The sequence below is a fragment of the Vulpes vulpes genome, chromosome 4, assembly GCF_048418805.1.
Source record: "Vulpes vulpes isolate BD-2025 chromosome 4, VulVul3, whole genome shotgun sequence".
NCBI classification, from domain to species: Eukaryota; Metazoa; Chordata; class Mammalia; order Carnivora; family Canidae; genus Vulpes; species Vulpes vulpes.
Window position 1 is genome coordinate 38,934,253 of NC_132783.1, and position 20,098 is coordinate 38,954,350.

The following is a 20,098-nucleotide window of genomic DNA, read 5'->3' on the forward strand; positions in this document are numbered from 1 at the left end:
GTATCAAAACTAACAAATAATAAATAAAAGAAAACATCTATACTGAAAATCAGAAAATTTTACTGAGAATAATTAAAGACCTAAATATGTGGAAAGATATATTATGTTTGTGGATTTTAAGACTTGATATTGCTAATATGTTCATTTTCCCTAAATTGATCTAAAGATTCCAGACAATACTAAAAATACCAGCAGGCTATTTTTTTTTTAAAGAAAATTGAGGGGATCCCTGGGTGGCTCGGTGGTTCAGCGCCTGCCTTTAGCCCAGGGCTTGATCTTGGAGTGTTGGGATCGAGTCCCACGTTGGGCTCCCTGCATGGACCCTGCTTCTCCTTCTCCCTCTGTCTGTGTCTCTGCTCCCCCTCACCCATATATATATCATGAATAAATAAATAAAATCTTTAAAAAAAAGAAATTTGATAAGCTAATTAAAAAATTTATGTGGTGGCTCAGTTGGTTAAGCGTCTGCCTTCAGTCCAGGTCAAGACCCAGGGTCCTGGAGTCGAGCACCGCATCAGGCTCCCTGCTCAGAGGAGGAGTCTGTTTCTTACTCTCCCTCCACCCCTGCTTATGTGCTCTCTCTCTCTCTCGCTCATTCTCTCTCTTAAATTAATAAATACAAATAAAAATAAATATTTATATGGAAATACAATGGATCTAGAACAGTTAAAACAATCTAGAAAATGAAAAATAAAATTGGAAGATCACCTAATTTCAAGACACTATAAACCTACAGTAATCAAACAAATTAATGCTAGAGACCTTAAAGACTTATATATACATCAATTAATTTTCAAGTGAGGTGCCAAGTCAATTCAATAGGAAGAGAAAAAGGTTTTAAATAAATGGTGCCAAAATAAATGCATATTCTTCAAAAGTTACCTACTCTATGTGAATTATTGATTTAAGATGGACTATAGACCTAAATGTAAAAAGCTAAAACCATAGTTTCTGTAGGAAAACAGGAAAAATCTTCATAACCTCAGGGTGGATAAAATTTTATTATAGAGGATACAGAAAATATTGACCAGCAAAAACAGATAAATTAGGCTTCCTGAAAATTAAAACATTCATTATAAAAGTGAGTAGGTAAGCCACAGACTGGGAAAAATATTCTTAATACATATATCTGACAAAGAACTCTTAACCAGAATATATAAAGGACTCTTATAAACCAACAATTAAAAAAACTACAAAAAACCTAATTTTAAAAATGAGTAAAAGACTTGAACGTTCACTTTACAAATGATTCTTAATATCACTAGTCATCTGAAAAATGAAAATTAAAGCCCCTGGGAGGTACCATTTAATGTCCACCAGAATGGTTAAAATAAAAAAAGACTGACAGTATCAAATGTTGTGAGGGTGGAGTGAAGAACTAGAATTTTTATACATTGCTGGTGGGAATATAAAATGGTATACCACTTTGGAAATTGTTTGGTAATTGACATTCATTTATTCAGCAAGCCAGAAATTCTACTAGTAGGTATTTACCAAAGAGAAATGAAAACATATGTCCACAGAAAGACTTGGACAAGAATATTTATAGGTCTTATTTGTAATATCTTCACAGTGGAAATAATCTAAATAAATACCAATTGGAGAATGAATAAATACATTTTGATAAATTTATATAGTAGAATGTTACTTAAGAATAGGAAGAAACTACTGATACATGTAACAATGTGGATATTTCTCAAAAAATACTATGTTGGGCATAAGAAGCCAGACACAAAAGACTACATACTAAATGACTTCATGTATATGAAGGACTAAAATAGGCAGAAAAAATGGAGGGTGATAAAAATCAGAGATTTCTGCCTTTGGCGTAGGTGAAGTTAATTAGAAAGGGACATGAGGGAACTTTCTGTGCTGGTGGAAGTATTCTATATCTCTTTTCTGGTGGCAGTTGCAGGAGTATATACACTTGTCAAAACTTCTCAAACTTAACAGTTAAAGCCTGTTATTTTACTGTCTGTAAATTATACCTCCATTTAAAAAAGAAAGTCCAGGATAAAAGAGTATGGTATGTCTATAGTAAAAATGACAAATACTAAGGGCTAATGTTTAATTCTTTTCTTAAATTTTATCTCAGAAAACAAGAATTCAACGCCCTCTCCCCTGAATAAATTATTCCTACATTTTAACCCACTATGATGAAAGAGTTGTTTATTAAACTCCTTTTTCCTCATGATATGTATCTTACAGGGGTTGAAAACATCAAAATCAATGAAATAAATCTTATCTCAAATGGAATAACTTAGGACATGTACAAGTTAAATAAGTAGCAGCATGTAAGAAAGGACATGTCACATGTCTTTAAAAACTTTGGCTGGTGGAATGAGGAGAAATGTGAGAAGGAGAAATAGTCAAATAAGCTTACAAACTCTGTACTCCTCCTACTTCCAATCTACATTCAATAGGTTTTACCAAAATAATGTAACTAAAATATATTACTGATATCTGGAAAACAAATCCCATGGCCATATATTATATTATGACATATAGAACTAAATTCATTAATTTTTCTTTTGTATGATTATTCCATAGGCAAGGCACCATGTCTCTTGCAACTTATCCTTCTATCCTTAGAAAAATCTAGCCCAGGGTCTTGAAAATAAAGGATCCTCAATAATTATTCATAAACTGGAATTAATTAATGTATTTACTGATTAATTAGAAGTTATGTCCAAATTACATGCTCCCCTAACAGGAAATTTCCTGCAGTTATTTTAATGTTCTTCATATAAAGTGTTTGAACCAGTGATGATCTCATTTGGTAATTTACAGGACACATATTTAAAGAAATATATGAAATGAAATGGAAGTCTAACTCAACCTGGCTTAAAAATTTAACCATACTGTAATTGCCTAACTGGATATTTTTAAAAATTATAGAAAAAGTACAATTGTTAAAAATACAACCAAACAACCAACCCCACTGAATCTAGTTTTGGTCTCCATTTGAATGCCTAAGTGATTGTAAAGGCTGCAATGATGACAAAGGCTCCAATTCATCGTTTTGAATTGAACATCAAATTGGCAAGATCAGAAACGCTGTGAACTGAGAAGGAAATTGTTATTCCAGTGATGGAACCTCCACTGGTGAGGATTATTTTGTCAGCAGCTGAGACTTCAGGGGATTCTCACTATGAAAGCCAGCGGCCCTTTAATCAGACATTACAAGAGCATTTGTGATGCTTTGCAGGCAGCCTTTTTTTTTCGTGATTTTCCTGCTGCTCTCCTTCCTGAGCACAATAAGTTCAAGATGGCTAATGCTGTTTTCTAGTTATGCCAAGAACTTCCTAGATGCCATTGGGCTTTCATCATGAAGACGGATGGCCAAACATCAAATGTGAGTATCTCCTTCTAAATGGGGACTCCCACAATCATGTTATTTTTGGGAGAGCAGCTCTCTGGCTCCATGGATATCACTTGAACGGAGTAACCATGTTCTTCTGCAGCTCTTGCTCTATCCAGATCCACGAGGCACATGCACTGTTTTCCTGAAATTACAGTACAATGGTACCATGAGACACCCTACAAGAAACAGTACAATTTCCATTTGTCTAAGGTGTTCTACACAGTGACAAAAAGCTACAAGTATATGAAAACTGCTGTTTGCCCCCAAGGTCTGTTTAGTCTCTGTCACCTTAATTCCCTATCAACATGGATAAAAGACAATTACATATGACATTTCACTGATTTGTTTCTGCTAATAATTTAAAGAGTGTTAACTTTCTTTTTTGAGAATGCTAACTTTTTAAAATGTATTTATAAATAAATCTCAAATATAGACTACAGATCCTATTTCCCACTTTGGTTAAAAATACATTCAAAGACCTTGCATCTGCATTCCCTATGAATTACCTGTAATATTGTGAGAAAAATAACATCTATCTTTAATAATATTTAAAGTATGGTGCTAACAAAGAGATATCTGAAAGACTACATCTGAACCTGGAATTTTTAGGACAAAGAAAAATGAGAAATGGAAAATATTTGAGAAAAATTTTAACTGTACATTGGTTATTTCAGATGGATGTGTAATACTGCATATAATATAATCAATTTGCACCCCTATAAAACAGTGGCATTCAATTTTCTTTGTAATCTTTGGAAAACAAAAGAGAAAACCTGACTGGCAAGCAAAGCAGCTAATTTGTGTTCCTTTGGCAAATGCAAATTTCTATGCTAAAGGTAGCTCTGGAAATAAAAATGATTTGGGGTTGAATATATTCCAAGCTATGGTTTACTCTTATACATTCAATTTCTTTAAATTCAATATACAAATTTCATCCTCCAAAAGGCTATGCCGAACTTCATTCCATTTTCCCTCCTAATTATAATAATGACTAAACATTATTTTTAAGTAATTTATTTGTCTACAGAAACTGCTAAAATTGAACAGCTGCAGAAGGGAAGCCAGATAACTGAAACAGAGTTCTTCTTCTTCTTCTTCTTCTTCTTTTTTTTTAAGATTTTATTTATTCATGAGAGACACAGAGAAAGGTGGAAATAGGCAGAGGGAGAAGGAGGTTCCATGCGGGGAGCTTGATGTGGGACTCATCCCAGGACCCCAGGATCAGGCCCTGGGTCAAAGGCAGATGCTCAACCACTGAGCCACCCAGAGAAGTTCCCAGAGAAGCTCTTCTGTGGAAGGCAGAATGCTCACAGAAAAACTGTGGAAGGTGAAATCAGTAGGTAAGAATTGGCAATGAGACATTCAGATTTAAAATGTTTATTTTATACTTTTTCCTTAAAAGCTCCTATGCCAAAAAGGATGAACAGTATTAGAGATGATATAAAAAGAAACGTCTTAAATTCGATTTAGGTGAAATCTGCCCCCCCCCTTCATCAACAGTTGTGAGGTGGACATACCTTTTTTCCCTTAAAATACTATTCATCTTTTAAGACATCTGTAAAGGCTCCCCAACCCCCATCTACTCTTCAGTTTAAAATGAAACATTCTCTGTCAGAAAAGATGCCCTGCATTCCTTCAGTACCCACCCTAGGTTTACACTGCAGCTCATTTACCCTTGGCTTTGATCCCAGTCCAGTTAATTTTTCCTTTTCTATTACGTAAAGGAATCTGTTTTCACATGTTAAAGAAGTGTCTTTACAACTGAAATTCAGTTGTTGGTAGTCTACCTTTTGGGGCCGCAGATGCCTAAAATGTTCACAGAACAAAGTATGGCACATGCAGAGTACAGATGTTGACATGTGGAGGACTCTATAACTCTGAATGTGACTTTCTATCCCCTCATGCCAGTGATCATGCCAAAGGCTCCTCCTCTTCAACTCCAGTGACTTCCTTTCTAGCATTCCCTGAACATTCACATGTACACTCAACTAGCTCAAAGTGTTAGGAATGGAGAAGGGAGGAGGAAGAGAAAAAGAGTGGGAGCCACACTTATGTGGCTCAGTGGTTGAGCATCTGCCTTTGGCTCAGGTCATGATCCCAGGGTCCTGGGATCAAATCCCACATCAGGCCCCTTGCAGGAAGCCTGCTTCTCCCTCTGTCTGTATCTCTGCCTCTCTATCTCTGTGTGTCTCATGAATAAATGAATGAAATCTTAAAAAAAAAAAAAAAAGAGTGGAAAAGGAGAGAGAGGTTGCATTCAGGAGAGAGGAAGAGTTTTTCATATGTTTATGATCCAGAGTGTGAGAAATGGAAGGAAATCACTTCATTCTTCAGCCTCAGGTCTCAAAGGTCTTTCTGTAGGTATCTTGCTATGCTGACTTTGACTTCAGAGTTTGTTTTTTGTTTTTTTTTAAGAATTTATTTATTTATTCATAGAGATGCAGAGAGAGAGAGAGAGGCAGAGACACAGGCAGAGGGAGAAGCAGGCACTATACAGAAAGCCTGACGTGGGACTCGATCCAGGGTCTCCAGGATCACACCCTGGGCTGCGGATGGCGCTAAGCCGCTGCGCCACTAGGGCTGCCCTGACTTCAGAATTTGAAGATAACTACCCCTCATACAACACAATCCCTGGATGTGAGCTAATTATCATACCTGGTGCTCAGCCAAAGAAATGGCAATCTGTTTTCCAATATACTATGATGGCCTCCAATGTGGGGCTTTTCTCAATAATTTTTAAGATTATTTTGACTCCATTCAATCTTCTCAAACCCTAATTTTGGAACCTAGCCTTCCAGTGATGTGACTCCATCACTGGGAGGCATTGCCAAAGTGGGTAAGAGCCTCATGTCTGGCCTAATAGGGGTACATAGTGTGGCTCCATCATTTACTGGGTGAAAGATCCTGGACAAGCTTTTGTCCCAGTCCTAAGTAATAATACATACCCCATTAGTATTTTCATTAGAATTTACTGAGATAATGGGTAAGAGGATTTAGCTTAGTGCCTAAATGTGCAGTAACTGTTAGCTGCTATTGTCCTTCTAAATGTGGTTTCTTTTTCTAAAGCAAAGTCTTGGATAAATTCATTACTTAAACAAAATGCTATTGCAGACCTTCCAATTAAGGTAATATTTACTATTACAGATGTTGAATAAATTAGTCTATGATTAATAATATACAAGTATACTTTTTTCCAAGAAAAAATGCATGTACATATTTTGACAAATTAACTTTGGCATGCATAGTTGATTTTTCCATCTTTATATTTTTTCTGTGGCTTTTGGTAGATCCTTCAGTTTGTTCATAACAGTAAGAAAGAGATTTCACATAATTCTACTCAATGTACAAATACTGAAAATGAATTTAAAAGTATTAATGTTAACAAAAATGGGATAAAATACGCATACCTACAAAGCCGTTTTCAAAATGGATTGTCTTTTCTGGGAAAAACATACTTAAGTTTCTTGTTGATAAATGACCAGTTTTCCCCATATAGAGCCAGTTCATTCATTCCAAGGCATATTGTACATAATCTACTCACCAGCTGCTCTGTGAAAACACATACCTATGAGTCTTCGTTGGGGTGGAAGCTGGACAGCTGTCTGATCCGCAAATCTGCACAGAATCATGTGTTCCTAAAAGAAAAAGCAATAGAATGTGGGTCTATTTTATTTTTTTATTTTTTATTTTTTTCTATTTTAATATTCTGCTTCAAAATTGTAAAAATTATAAAACAACCTCATTTTCCTGGAGTTCAACATTGTTTAATTGAATAATGTACTGCACAAATAATACTTCTGAAAGAAACAAGTTTTCAGAAAGTGGTACCCTCAGTAACTCTTCCTCTTCAAATAGACTATTCTTTATTTTCATTCATTCATTCATTCATTCATTCATTCATTTATGAGAGATACAGAGAGAGAGAGGCAGAGACATGGGCATTGGGAGAAGCAGGCTCCCTTTGGGGAGCCTGATGCAGGACTTGATCCCAGAACCCTGGGATCATGCCTTGAACCAAAGGCAGACATTCAACCACTGAGCTACCCAGGTGCTCAGTTCTCTCGATGCAGTTCTTAAGAACAGATGCCAGGAAAATTCTCAGGGCCATTTTCTCTGTTGCTTTTAGTAAAAATATGGTTACAGTTTGTGATTTGGTACCATGTGTTAAACTAAAAGACCCAAAATTCACTTATATTTTTCCTTTAATAAAATTTGAATCTCAGGAACATGGCTCCAAGAAGACAGTGTAAGTGGCTTTTCTTTCTACCACCAGAGGAAGAGGAAGAACTGTAGAAGATCACCATTATTTGTGGCTTCCGTAGTCCTCTGGGATACCGAGCAGTATAGTGCTGGCTACTCCTATGCTTTTCTGAACTCTTCTTTGTCCCTTGAGAGGAGAGGAAGCCAGCTCACTCACTCTTCTCTTACTCCAAGGGGCTGCTAAAGTGTATCTACTTCTGCTTTAAGGGGAACCTTAATGATGACCTGAGGAAGTGGGAGGAAAATTATTGTTCTGCTTAACAATTTTAGGAAAGACTGTTTTCATGCAAGAAGAACAAGGCTTCATAGGGCCAGAGAGCTGACGAGTCTGCACAGCACTCTGAGATCCTCAAGCCACCAAAGGTGAGTGATCGGCAGAGTGGAGATACTGCAATGCTCCCATGACAGCTGTTCATTCAGAACAGCTGCAGTGTCCAAGTGTGTAAGTGATCTCACCTGACAGATCAGCCAAAGGGTTGAACTCCGATTCCTCATTTTTCCCCTTAGTCTTTTGTACATTCAATTTGAGGCCTTCATTTTTTTCCTAAAGATTTTATTTATTTATTCATGAGACACACACACACACACACACACACACACACACACACACAGAGAGAGAGAGAGAGAGAGAGAGAGAGGGTGAGAGAGAGAGAGAGGCAGAGACACAGGCAGAGGGAGAAGCAGGCTCCATGCAGGGAACCCGATGTGGGACTTGATCCCAGGTCTCTGGATCAGGCCCTGGGCTAAAGGCCGCACTAAACTGCTGAGCCACCCGGGCTGCCCGAGGCCTTCATTTTTTTAAGGTAATTGAAGTGACTGTGTGAAGTTAGTTCTTTTTGAAGGGTTACTCCTCTCTCAGCTTTTATGCATTAAAAAAACAGCAACACTGTAATTAATGCTCACTATAAAATTTAGTGGCCAGTAGATAGGATACTAATAAAAAGGTTCAATGAGTAACTTGTGTTTGGCAGCCATGAACTGGCATCAACGAAAGGGCAGACATAGAAACTTAAAATCTGTTAGTCAAAGACCAGGAAAGTCTGGTTCTGGATGAAAGCATCAACAGTCTTCCCTCCATAGGTCTCTGTGTATGCTCTGAGCAGGGTGAGGGTGGGAAGGGGGTGATGGTTGGGAGATAAAGTTGGAGGTACCTGTTTAAAGGTTATAGAGTAGAGGTGAAGGAGATATATGTGCCAAGGTGGTGGAAATGAACATTTTGAGGTCACTGTCCCCCACTAACTTGACTGTTGGATGGAGAAGGGAAAAATCTTGAAAGGTGGGAGCTGTCGTGTAAAATGAGACTTTGTATTTTTAGTGAGTCTCTGCAAGAAGTGAACTAAGAATCTAAACTAATTTATCAAGTTTTAGTGGGATTATTCATATATTTCTGGCAAATATCGTTACCATTTTTTAGATTGCATTGTGTCATGTTATTGACCAATTAGTGGGGATATTCAGAAAGCTGGAAAGTATTTTGCTCAGATTGGCACCTCAAAACTATGCAATGTTCTCATGACCATTGAGAAACAGTTCTCTTGTGGGTCCCTTGGTTTCTTCATGTCTTATGAGTAGAAGTGCTGCTTTTGTCCCAGACCAGGGGTTGGCAAACTATGGCCTACAGGCCAAATCCAGCCTATGACTTCTCTTTACATGGCTCTCAAGTTAAAAACATTCTTCACATTTTTAAAGGATTGTAAACCACCAACAAAAGCCCAACAATGGTAAGAACAAAGTAGGGTAGGTAGATTTTTAAGTAGCTGACAAAACCTAAAATATTTACTATCTGACCTTTGACCAAAAAATTTGCTTGTGTTTTAGATTGTTTTCTCAAAGATGTTTATATAGTGAGGAACTTTGGCAAATACATACTGTCTCCCTCTGGAGCAAAGGCCAGGGATGCTTGCTTAAAGATTAAATCTTAAAACATTTGGGCTTCCTAAATTCAGTTTCCCTCTCCTGTAATACAGTTCACTGTGTATATAGGTGTTACATGGCTCTTTTTTGCTGCCCTGTGGGAATTGGGTCTCAGGATGTCACAATGAAAATGATGACAGTCTGGCTACTCCTACTGCCATGACTCTGACTCGGAAGTCTCCCATCTGCCAGCATCCATGAAACTGTGGCAGGCTAGCATGTTGGCTTGCGGGGTAAACTCTCAGACCCTTCACAAATCTTGCCACCTACTTGGACTTTAATCTTGATTTACAAAACAAAAAACCCCCCCAAACTCACCCCCCATATTACATGATGATGTGTAATTCCAAGATAACTATAGATTATATATCCCAATAGAAATTGGGGAGGGGAAGAAGGAATAAAAAGTATATTAGCAAGACATCTAGAACTTTTTAAGGTTACCTTATATGATAAAGTTTTCTTGAATTGTTCACTGAAATAGAAAAGAAAAAAAGAATCATTATCTTAAATGCCAAATATTCGGAGTAGAGATGTCAAAGATTAGGAGCAGAATAGCCTATATCTCTGCATGGAAATATAGAAGAAACTATAAAAAAAAACTAAGTATTTTATCTGAGGAGTATATAAGCTGTCTTAAACTACAAACTGTGACAGTCTGAAATGTCTTTATAAAAAGCTCAAAGCATACTATCAATATGCTATTAATTTTCAAGAATTTTTCAAAGATTATTTGCATTGTTAGAGATATTTTTTCCTTTTCCCCACATGGGTGCACACAGATTCAGGTGTTTTAAAATGTAGGTTTTACTACTATTCAGGTATGGTGAGGCAATCACATCAGATGTTTGCCATTGGAGAGATAGAGGTCATGCTATGCCACATGGGGCCACATGGCACACACAGCACCAGGGCTGGTTAGGAGGAAGAGGGAGTGGGATAAAATGTGGGCAAGAGTCATTATTATGGGTTCCATAGGAAGAAATGGCAAGGCAGGATGAACAAGCTAGGACAGGTTAGTTTGACGAATTCAGTGGCTTTCGAGAAAGGGGCCATCCCTAGTGGTCTGGTGTGATTAGTGCAGAGGGATAATGGCCTGGGAGTGGTCTTCCAATGACAGAAGGAGAAAAATAGCAATAAATCTACAGGGACCTGAAAATGGTCACATACACTAAAGACTTTAAAATCAATTAAGTAAAGCCACAGGCTGAGTAACTCAAATTAATATTCTTAAGAACCTTTCTAGTGCTAGACTTACAGATTTCTTGCTGGGTGGTAAAATATACATTTTATCTGTATAGATTCAGAACAGAGTGAAATTTCAGCTATTTAATAAACCTGAAGTTCTATTTTATTTTTTGCTTTTCCAAAGTTCCTTTGGTTTTCTCTCAACTAGTTGCAAACTGTGGTAAAGAACAAAACAAGGAAATAAAGAAAAATCAAAGACAAAGAAAAAGAAGGCTACTGTTTGTATTTTATTACCTTACTCAGAAGCCTTGAAGGGTAAATTCAGATGGAAATTTACTAAGATTTCTTAAAAGTAACAATGCAAATGATGAAAAATCTTTTTTTTTGACACATTATAGAATTTTCAAAACATATTTAATCTATCCTATAATTAAAATGATCAGCATGATTCTCAATAACTATGACTCAGAGGGTGAAATGTCATCAACACCAAGATAATAGCCCTCCAGTTAAGCTGAAATGTTGAAAATTAAAATGTCTCATAGGTGGGATAAGAAGGATTGTAAAAGTGGTTTTCCAGTTTGCAGATTACTCACCACCCATGGGCAGTATATATAAATACTACTGTACCTGGCAACAGCTCACATTTTATTGGCTGCTTACTCCATGCTGCTTCTAAGTGCTTTACATATATATCATTCAATTCTCACAAAAACCTTGAGGTAGTTACTATTATAACCTGCATTTTGTAGATGAAAAAATGTAGGCAAAAAGAGTTGAAGTAAATTACCTAATGTGAAACAACATATAAAAGTCTGAGGAGCCTATCTGCACCTAGGCGGAAGACTTCCAGGTCCTAAGCACTTAACCATACCACTACACCTACTGCCTTTCATAGGTGATGAGAAGTGCTAAAACTATCAGATTTATAGTTGGCTCACTCTCAGATGGACTTGCTTCTAAATTTCAGGAGCTGAGTCAGGGAGAAAAATCAAAAAGCATCCATAGAGGAGATCCTCTCTTCCTTATATAACTTATAAACAGTACCTGACTTTCTGGAAAGAGGAAGTTGAGTTCAAAACCAAAATCTCATTGCAACTTTGTATCAAATGGTTTTCATGCTTTAGTTATATTCCCCACGTTGGTGCCCTAGGTAGAATACTAAATTTCACCTTTTGGGAAAATTAAACTTTGAGGTGTTCTGAATGAAACCGTAACAGCAAGGGCATGTGACAAAGGAAGCCCGTGTTTTGATGCAGTGCTCAATCACCATGTCTGTTGCCACTCCACAAGCATGCAATGCCACCTGGAAAACAAAACCAGACATCAGCACTAAGTTCTTTATTATTAACAGTGCTACTTCTGTCCTTTTTTGTTGTTGTTAACTTTTTTGTGAGGACTGATCATCTGGTGGTTTCAAGTTACCAGAATATTATTCCATAATAGTTTTAATAGTTCTCATTTGGACATACCAAAGAACTAGTTAGCTATTCACATTAATTAAGAAAACTAAGCAAGGTTGAAAGATTACAAATGGAATATTGCAAATGAAGCATAAGATTCATTCAATGGAAAATCTGACAAGATGTTAAATATGGAAAATTTAATATGTATGCAAGTCTAAACTAGTGTTTTTTGCTGATTATGAATTTAGTTCCATTGTAGCATTGTAGCAATAACAATAGATTGAAATCTGAATTTCTACTCTCACATTGTAGTTGCCTATGAGATCTGGGGCCATGTAAAATTTAACTTCTTTAGGCCTCAGTCTGCTCAACTACAAACTGTGGTTAATAATACATATAACAGCACGCTGTTGCAAAAATTAAATAAATATGTATTTGAAAATTTTCTTTCAAATGCTGTATGAACATAATCTGATCAATGTTGTATGAAAACTGATCAATCATATTTATGGAGCTCCTTTTCATATTCATGTAACAGTTCATAACATTGATAAATTGCATGAACTACTTTCAATGGGTTTATTTATAAAGGAAGGAATAAAATTATGAATTGGAATCTGATTAGGGCTTCAGTTTTTCATTAAAAAACTTCTAAAAGTGATCTTAAAATGTTTAAAACAAATTCCTTAACTATATCTATATTGTGTCCAATCTAGACAATTATGAAAATTATTAGCTAAATAAGCAAAACAAGATCCTATGAAAGAAAATCTGACATGGGGATCTTTTTTTTTTTTATTTTTTTTAATTTTTTTTATGATAGTCACAGAGAGAGAGAGAGGCAGAGACATAGGCAGAGGGAGAAGCAGGCTCCATGCACCAGGAGCCCGACGTGGGACTCGATCCCAGGTCTCCAGGATCGCGCCCTGGGCCAAAGGCAGGCGCCAAACCGCTGCGCCACCCAGGGATCCCCAGACATGGGGATCTTAAAAAATAAAACATTTTGTCAGAAAAATCCTCAGATCTTGACAACTTCAGGGTAGGAAGGGGGCTTTCAGAATGAAGAGGAGATTTTCTGGAAATTTCTGGATGTGAGTATCATAAGCTAGAGTCCCCTCTTGAACTGGAAAACCAAAAGCAATGTCATACTGGGAAGAGGATAGCCAGATCTCTGTTCTCAACCCTTCTTCTGAATCTTCCCTCCTTCCAGGCTTACATCAGTTTAGAAGTCAACAATCCCTGTGGTTGTTGTCAATCCACTTTTCCTGTTTCATTCTGAAAACTGAGCCTGGGAAGGCTGCCATCCGGTGAAGGCAGCCACTACTTGATAATTGGGAGTAAAGAATTTTAATTTCTCATCTGCTCCTTTTATTTAATCAGCTTTGCAGAGTAAAAATCAGGCTAGTTCTTATTTTCATGAGTAGCTGGAGAAAACCTCACCATAAAAGTTATAGAAGCATTTTCCCTTGGAGGGAAAGAAAAGAGAACCAGCACTCCTTGAGTGCCCTTTGTGTGGGGGCACTATGCTGGGTAAAGGCATGCAGATTTTTCTATGCTCACAACAGCCCTAAAAAGATTTTTATTATCTCCATTTTAGAAGTAAGGAAACTAAGGCTCAGAGAAATTAAGAACATGCCCACAACAAAGCAGCTCCTGAGGGGCAGGATCCTGATCCCAGAGCCTGAACCCATACATTAATTAATTACATCAGGCTGCTTTGCAAAACTCTTTTAAGGCTCTTAAAGAAAAGTTTAGACAATTCACTCTTATAAATCTATCTTTACTTACGTTCACATTCTCTTTGTTACATACAAAAGAAAGAGTTTATTTCCCTCATTTAAACAAAACTAAATCTAAAAAGTATTTGCACAATGGATTTTTGTCCTAAAAGGTTTTATTACTTCATATGCTCCTAATTTCCATTTTTTCTCAAATGCAGGTCAGAAATAACAGGCTAAAAAATGAAGAGAGATATGGATGGATGGAACAATTTGAATATGAATGTTTAGTATAAAACAAAGGTGGCACTTTAGATCCCTGGGAAAAAGATGGACTTTTAATTTATTTTTTTTAAAGGTTTTATTTTTAAGTAATCTCTATACCCAATGTAGGGCTCAAACTTACAACCCTGAGATCAAGAGTTATGTGCTCTCCCAACTGAGCCAGCCAGGAGCCCCAAAGATGGGCTTTTTAATAAGTGATGTTGGGTTAACCTGATAGCTCATGAAAAATAAAACTAGATCATTTCCTCTCACCACACATAGTGCATTTCAAATGGATTAGAGATTTAAAATGCAAAACAATAACAACAACCATGAGTGAATTCCTCTACAACCTAGGGGAGTGGCAATACTGAACTATGTCTGAAATTCTACATATGATAAAGGGTAGGGTTAATAAATTTGACAAAGTAAAAATGAAAAAAAAATCAATGGCAAAAAAAAACAAAAAAAAGTATGTAAAAGACAAATGACAAAGTAAGAAAAAAAATTGACAACTTATAGCATAAACAGAGGATTAATATCCCTAACATATAGAAAGTTTCTGAAAATAAAGAAAAGTGTAATAATCTGATAGTAAAGTGTACAAGAGATTTGGATAATTCAGGAACAAAAATATGTAAATATGGTTTAAACCAAAGTTGTTCAATATTGCTCAAAATAAGAGAAATAAGTATTTAAAGTACATTAAGATACTACTCATCACCTATTAAAGTGGCAAAAATTCTACAATTTGATGACATTCTATGGGCCAGGGTGTGGGAAAACAGACAATGTCATACATTGGTAGTGGGAATATAAAAAATGTCACAACCCTATGGTGGAAAAATTTAGCATATCCAGCAAAATTACATGAGTAATTTGTGATCTCACTTCTAAAGATCTGTTCAAGGGATACACTGGCCAAAACAAAAAAAGATTTCTTCATTGAGGCAATATTTGAAATAACAACAAAATGGAAACAAGCCAATTTTCCATTGACAGAGGACTGGTGGCTTACTCTGTAGCTCTGAAAAAGAATGAGGAATATTTCTCTACAAGGCCATGGTAGACATTATTAAATGAAAAATAGGGGATCCCTGGGTGGCTCGGTGGTTTAGCGCCTGCCTTTGGCCCAGGGTGTGATCCTGGAGACTCGGGATCGAGTCCCATGTCCCGGGATTCGAGTCCCATGTCGGGCTCCCGGCATGGAGCCTGCTTCTCCCTCTGCCTGTGTCTCTGCCTCTCCCTCTCTCTCTCTCTCTTCCTCTCTCTCTCTCTGTGTCTCTCATGAATGGATAAATAAAATCTTTAAAAAAATGAAAAATACTGTTAAAAAATTCTCAAACTATTTTCAGTAATCATGGTTAGTGGTTGTATTTTTGTTTTAGGACTCAAATGTATATATTGTGAGAAAAAGCAAGTAAGAAATATGCTAGGTGCCATTAGGAAGCAGATTTTTTTTTTAAAGCATAGGAGAAAGAAGAAAGAGATATGAGATAGCTAAGTGAGGCTAAATTAAAATCCCATAGTCCTGAATTTAAATTGGAAGTGTCAGTGTGTACCACAGTGATTTAAAAAAAATTTTTTTTGGTCTTGCTCAGACCACAACAAAGCCTGGAAACAAAGACCAAACAAGTAGCAATGACAATCTCCAGTACCTAAATGGCAGTAATCCAAATAGCCATTTTCCTTTAAAAGAATCTAGAGCTTTATGTAGAAATAGCTGCTGCCAGGCAAGAAATACATAAGATGAGCTGGAATATCATGTTATACTGAAAGCACAGACATTGTGAAATACTATTGAAATCCTATCAACAGGACTCAGGAGCCAACCCCAAGAGGTTCTCGCTGAATAAACCTGGGAATACTGAGCATTAGTAAGAATAATAAGTGCAATGGGTTGAAGTATTTCAAACATTAAATTGATGGGTCAATAATCATACAAAAAAACAACTGGTCACTTTCAGTAGATGACCAACTCCACTTTGAAAACCAGAAAACCCAGGGAAAGAATCAAGTTTTATCCAGCCTTTCCTATGTGAACTGTACCTCAGCATAACCAAATGGTTAATAAAGGAAAGTTAAGGGAAGATGGAATGATAAAATTAGAATATCACCATTTTGCAATCCTTGCTAAAGTAAATAAAATTAAGGTCAATGATCACAAATGCTGCCAACACTGCACTGGAGACAACCAGACATAAATGCCTACTGATAGAACACAACACTGCCTATGATGAAATTTTACCCCAAAGTAAACCTGATCTGATTATGTCTCTACAATCTAAATCTAACTACCAATTTCCAAGCAATATTGGGAACAGGTTAATATGTGAAACAACACCAGGGGGGTATGATCAGCCAAATCCAAATTGTAGGAAACTCTAAAGAAAAAATGACATGATTCAGGGCAGCCTCGGTGGCCCAGCAGTTTAGCGCCCCCTTCAGCCTGGGGTGTGATCCTGGAGACCACGGATCAAGTCACATGTTGGGCTCCCTGCATGGAGCCTGCTTCTCCTTCTGCCTGTGTCTCTGCCTCTCCCTCTCCCCCCCCTCTCTCTCTCTGTGTCTGTCATGAATAAATAAATAAAATCTTTAAAAAAAATGACATGATTCATATAAACAAACTTCAGAGGAAAAAGAGACAGGGATGGTGTAATAGGAGGAATGAGTCTACATGCTTATACCTGAAACCTGTAACATTGCAAAAAGGACTTTTTTCAGCTGTAACTAAGATTTAGAACCTTACAATACCAAGATCATTCTGCATTTACATGGGTGGGCTCAACTGAATCACATAAGGCCTTAAAAGTAGAGAACTTTCTCAGACAGGAAGCAAGTGAGATGAGACACATGGGAAAGTCAGATCTGAGGCATGAGAATGACATGAACCACCATTGCTGGCTTTTATGGATAGCTCTAAAGGCTGAATCCTGGCTGAGCCAGCCAGGGCATTGCAACCTTAATCCTACAGTGAATAGAATTAAATTCTACCAAGAACCTGAATAATCCTGGAAGTGGATTCTCGCTCAGAGCTTTTAGATAAGAGCCAAATCAAGCCAACAGCTGACTTTTATCTAATGACACCTGAAGCAGAGAAACTAGTCAAGCCCATCTGGATTTCTGATGTATATAGAACTGTGAGATAATAAATTTGTGTTATTTTAAACTGCCAAATTTGTGGTTGTTTCTTTTTTAACAAGTAGAAAACTAAAGCAGATGAAAACCTATAAATTTTAAGCCTTAAGATTCACATTAGCCATTTCAATTTTTATGTCTTATTTCAACCTTTATTAAAAGAAATACACTGTAAAAAATCATGAGACAACTGGTGTAGAGAGCTTCTACAGCAACATGAAGGTGGTTTTGTTGAGTAATCTACTATTATTTTTTATTAATAATGAAAGGCCTATAAGTACTACTTAGAGTTCTAGAAATTGTAGGATTCATTCATTCACTCAACAATCACTGGACATTGTGTATATACTAATATTATAGTAGTGGCTAAGAATGCAAAGGTCAAAACTATGATTCCTTTTGTATGCTGTTGACAGTAATAACTGAATCCAAAGTATTTAATACATTAATCAACTCAATTTCGGAATCATATAGGTTGAAACCACCATTCTGCTTTCTGGTTTTGTTTTGTTTTTGTTTTTTAAAAGGTTTTTTTTTTTTTAATTTTTATTTATTCATGAGAGACAGAGAGAGGCAGAGGGAGAAGCAGGCTCCATGCAGGGAGCCCAATGCGAGACCCGATCCCAGGTCTCCAGGATCCTGCCCTGGGCCGAAAGGAGCGCTAAACCACTGAGCCACTGGGGCTGCCCTTAAAAGGTTTTACTTATTTATTTGACAGAGAAAGCACAAGCAGAGGGAACAGGAGTGGGAGAGGAAGAAGCTGGCTCCTGCTGAGGAGGGAGCCTGATGTAGGGCTCGATTCCAAGACCCTGGGATCATGACCTGAGTTGAAGGCAGATGTTTAACTGACTGAGCCACCCAGTTGCCCCTCTACTTTCTGTTTTTATGCAGGTGACTGACTACCTTAGATACCTCATATAAGAGGAATCTCACAGTATGTCTTTTTTGCAACTGGCTTATTTTACTTAGCAACCTCAAGGTTCATGACAAGATTTCTTTTTCTTTCTTTCTTTCTTTCTTTCTTTCTTTCTTTCTTTCTTTCTTTCTTTCTTTTTTTTTTAAGATTTTTAAAGTTTATTTATTCATGAAACACACACACACACACACACACACAGAGGCAGAGACACAGGCAGAGGGAGAAGCAGGCTCCATGCAGGGAGTCTGACGTGGGACTCAATCCGGGAGATCCGGGATCATGCCCTGGGCTAAAGGCGGCGCTTAACCGCTGAGCCATCCGGGCTGCCTGATTTCTTTCTTTTTAAAGGCTAAATAATATATACATACATAATATGTTGTTTATCTGTCCATGGACACTTGAGTTGCTTTCACCTCTTGGCTATTGGGAATATTGCTGCTGTGAACAGCAGTGTACAACTAAGTAGGTACTATTTTAGGATAAGGAAATTGAGGCCCAGAGAGGGTAAGTAACTTGTTGCAGGTCACACAGCAAATCAAGGACCCTAACTCAGTTTGGGGCCTCCATCCTAGATACCTACTCTTTACAAATATATCCCCTCTCTTTTCATTCATTTCATTGGTCCTACTATCTTCTGAAATTACAACACCATAGGGAACTAGCATGTATTCAGTATCTGCTAGATGTCAAAATCTACATTGATTTTTTTTGTTTTAATCATTTAATTATTGTCTTAATATATTAAGTAGCTCTTATTGTCTCCATTTGGAATCACATGTCCAAAGTCCCTAGCCAGCAAGACCTGGTCTAACGTCACAAGTGATGAAGCCAAGATTTGAACTCCTACTGCCTGATACCAAACTTTGTTCTAGTTCTCTGTGTTCTTATTTGCTCCTTTCTGAGATGTAAGAAGCAAACAGAAGGGCACTGACTGGACTCCAGGCTCAGCTCTCACACTAACTTGATATGCCTCTCTGCAGATACAGGTGGCCTCAACTGCTCTGTGAAATGAAAAAGTTGAACTGGATGATCTCTAAATTTGCCCAGCCAATTAGGCTCTGAACCTTTGCTTCTCAAAGGATTCTTAACCAAATATCTTAGACGGAAGTAGGCGTGGTGCCAACTATGCACTCATGTTCTCTCCCCCAACCCCTTTAAAAACTTTCATGCAATTATGTTATAGATAGTTGGCTTGAAAATTCAAATAATGCTAAAAGGCATGTACAGTAATAACAAAGGGTCCTTGTTCTGTACACTCTTCCACCCTTGAAAGAACATCTGGCAACCAAGGCCAATGCTTTTCAACTCACTGGCTTTCTTTCCTGAAATCTAGCACTTTTTCTATATAATAAATACATATCGCTCTCCCGTTATTTATAAATATTAGACATTACTATTGACTTCCATTATAGGAGATGAGTTTTGTTTTTGTGTGGTTTGTTTTTTTTAATTTACATTCTTTTTCCTTTTATTGTCCTCTTAATATTACCTCCAATTTCTAGCTAAGTGTTTACATAATGTTTTATTATTATTGCTTTGTATATATACTATTCACTGCTGAGCTAAGTGTGTTGTACGATTTAAATATATATATATATATATCCAAGCCTCTCTCTACCCCAAACTCTGTAAAATGCCCTATCATATAACTTTCTGCTCTATGAAAACTGCCAACTAATCAATCACTCTCAATTTTCTTTCCTGAAGACATTTTTCCTGGGCTTTCTGACCTTTGAGTAATGACTCAGTGCTTTCTTTCTAGGCCTTCTGCCTAGCTCTGATCCTGAGATTCCCTTTGCCATCATACTGAGGATTCTCTTCACCTCCTTTTGTGTTAGGTACTACTTATTATTTTTTTTATTTGCTCTCTTGTGTTAGTGAAGCACATCCTCTAGGAGATTCCTGAAGTACGTTTCCTTTTTTTTTTTTT

At 37.0% G+C, this 20,098-nt stretch overlaps 1 protein-coding gene across 1 annotated transcript in view; it reads right to left on the reverse strand.

Moving 5' to 3' along the window:
* Window positions 1-982: 982 nt before the first annotated feature.
* GSTCD (glutathione S-transferase C-terminal domain containing) overlaps window positions 983-20,098 on the reverse strand; it is a 124,890-nt gene continuing 105,774 nt past the window's right edge. Inside the window, exons 9-12 of the mRNA XM_026017601.2 lie at window positions 11,899-12,032; window positions 9,983-10,013; window positions 6,930-6,999; window positions 983-3,506 (exon numbers count right to left, since the gene is read on the reverse strand). Of these exons, the coding sequence (XP_025873386.1) occupies window positions 3,370-3,506; window positions 6,930-6,999; window positions 9,983-10,013; window positions 11,899-12,032 (372 nt within the window). The 3' untranslated portion in view covers window positions 983-3,369. The remainder of the gene's footprint in view (window positions 3,507-6,929; window positions 7,000-9,982; window positions 10,014-11,898; window positions 12,033-20,098) is intronic.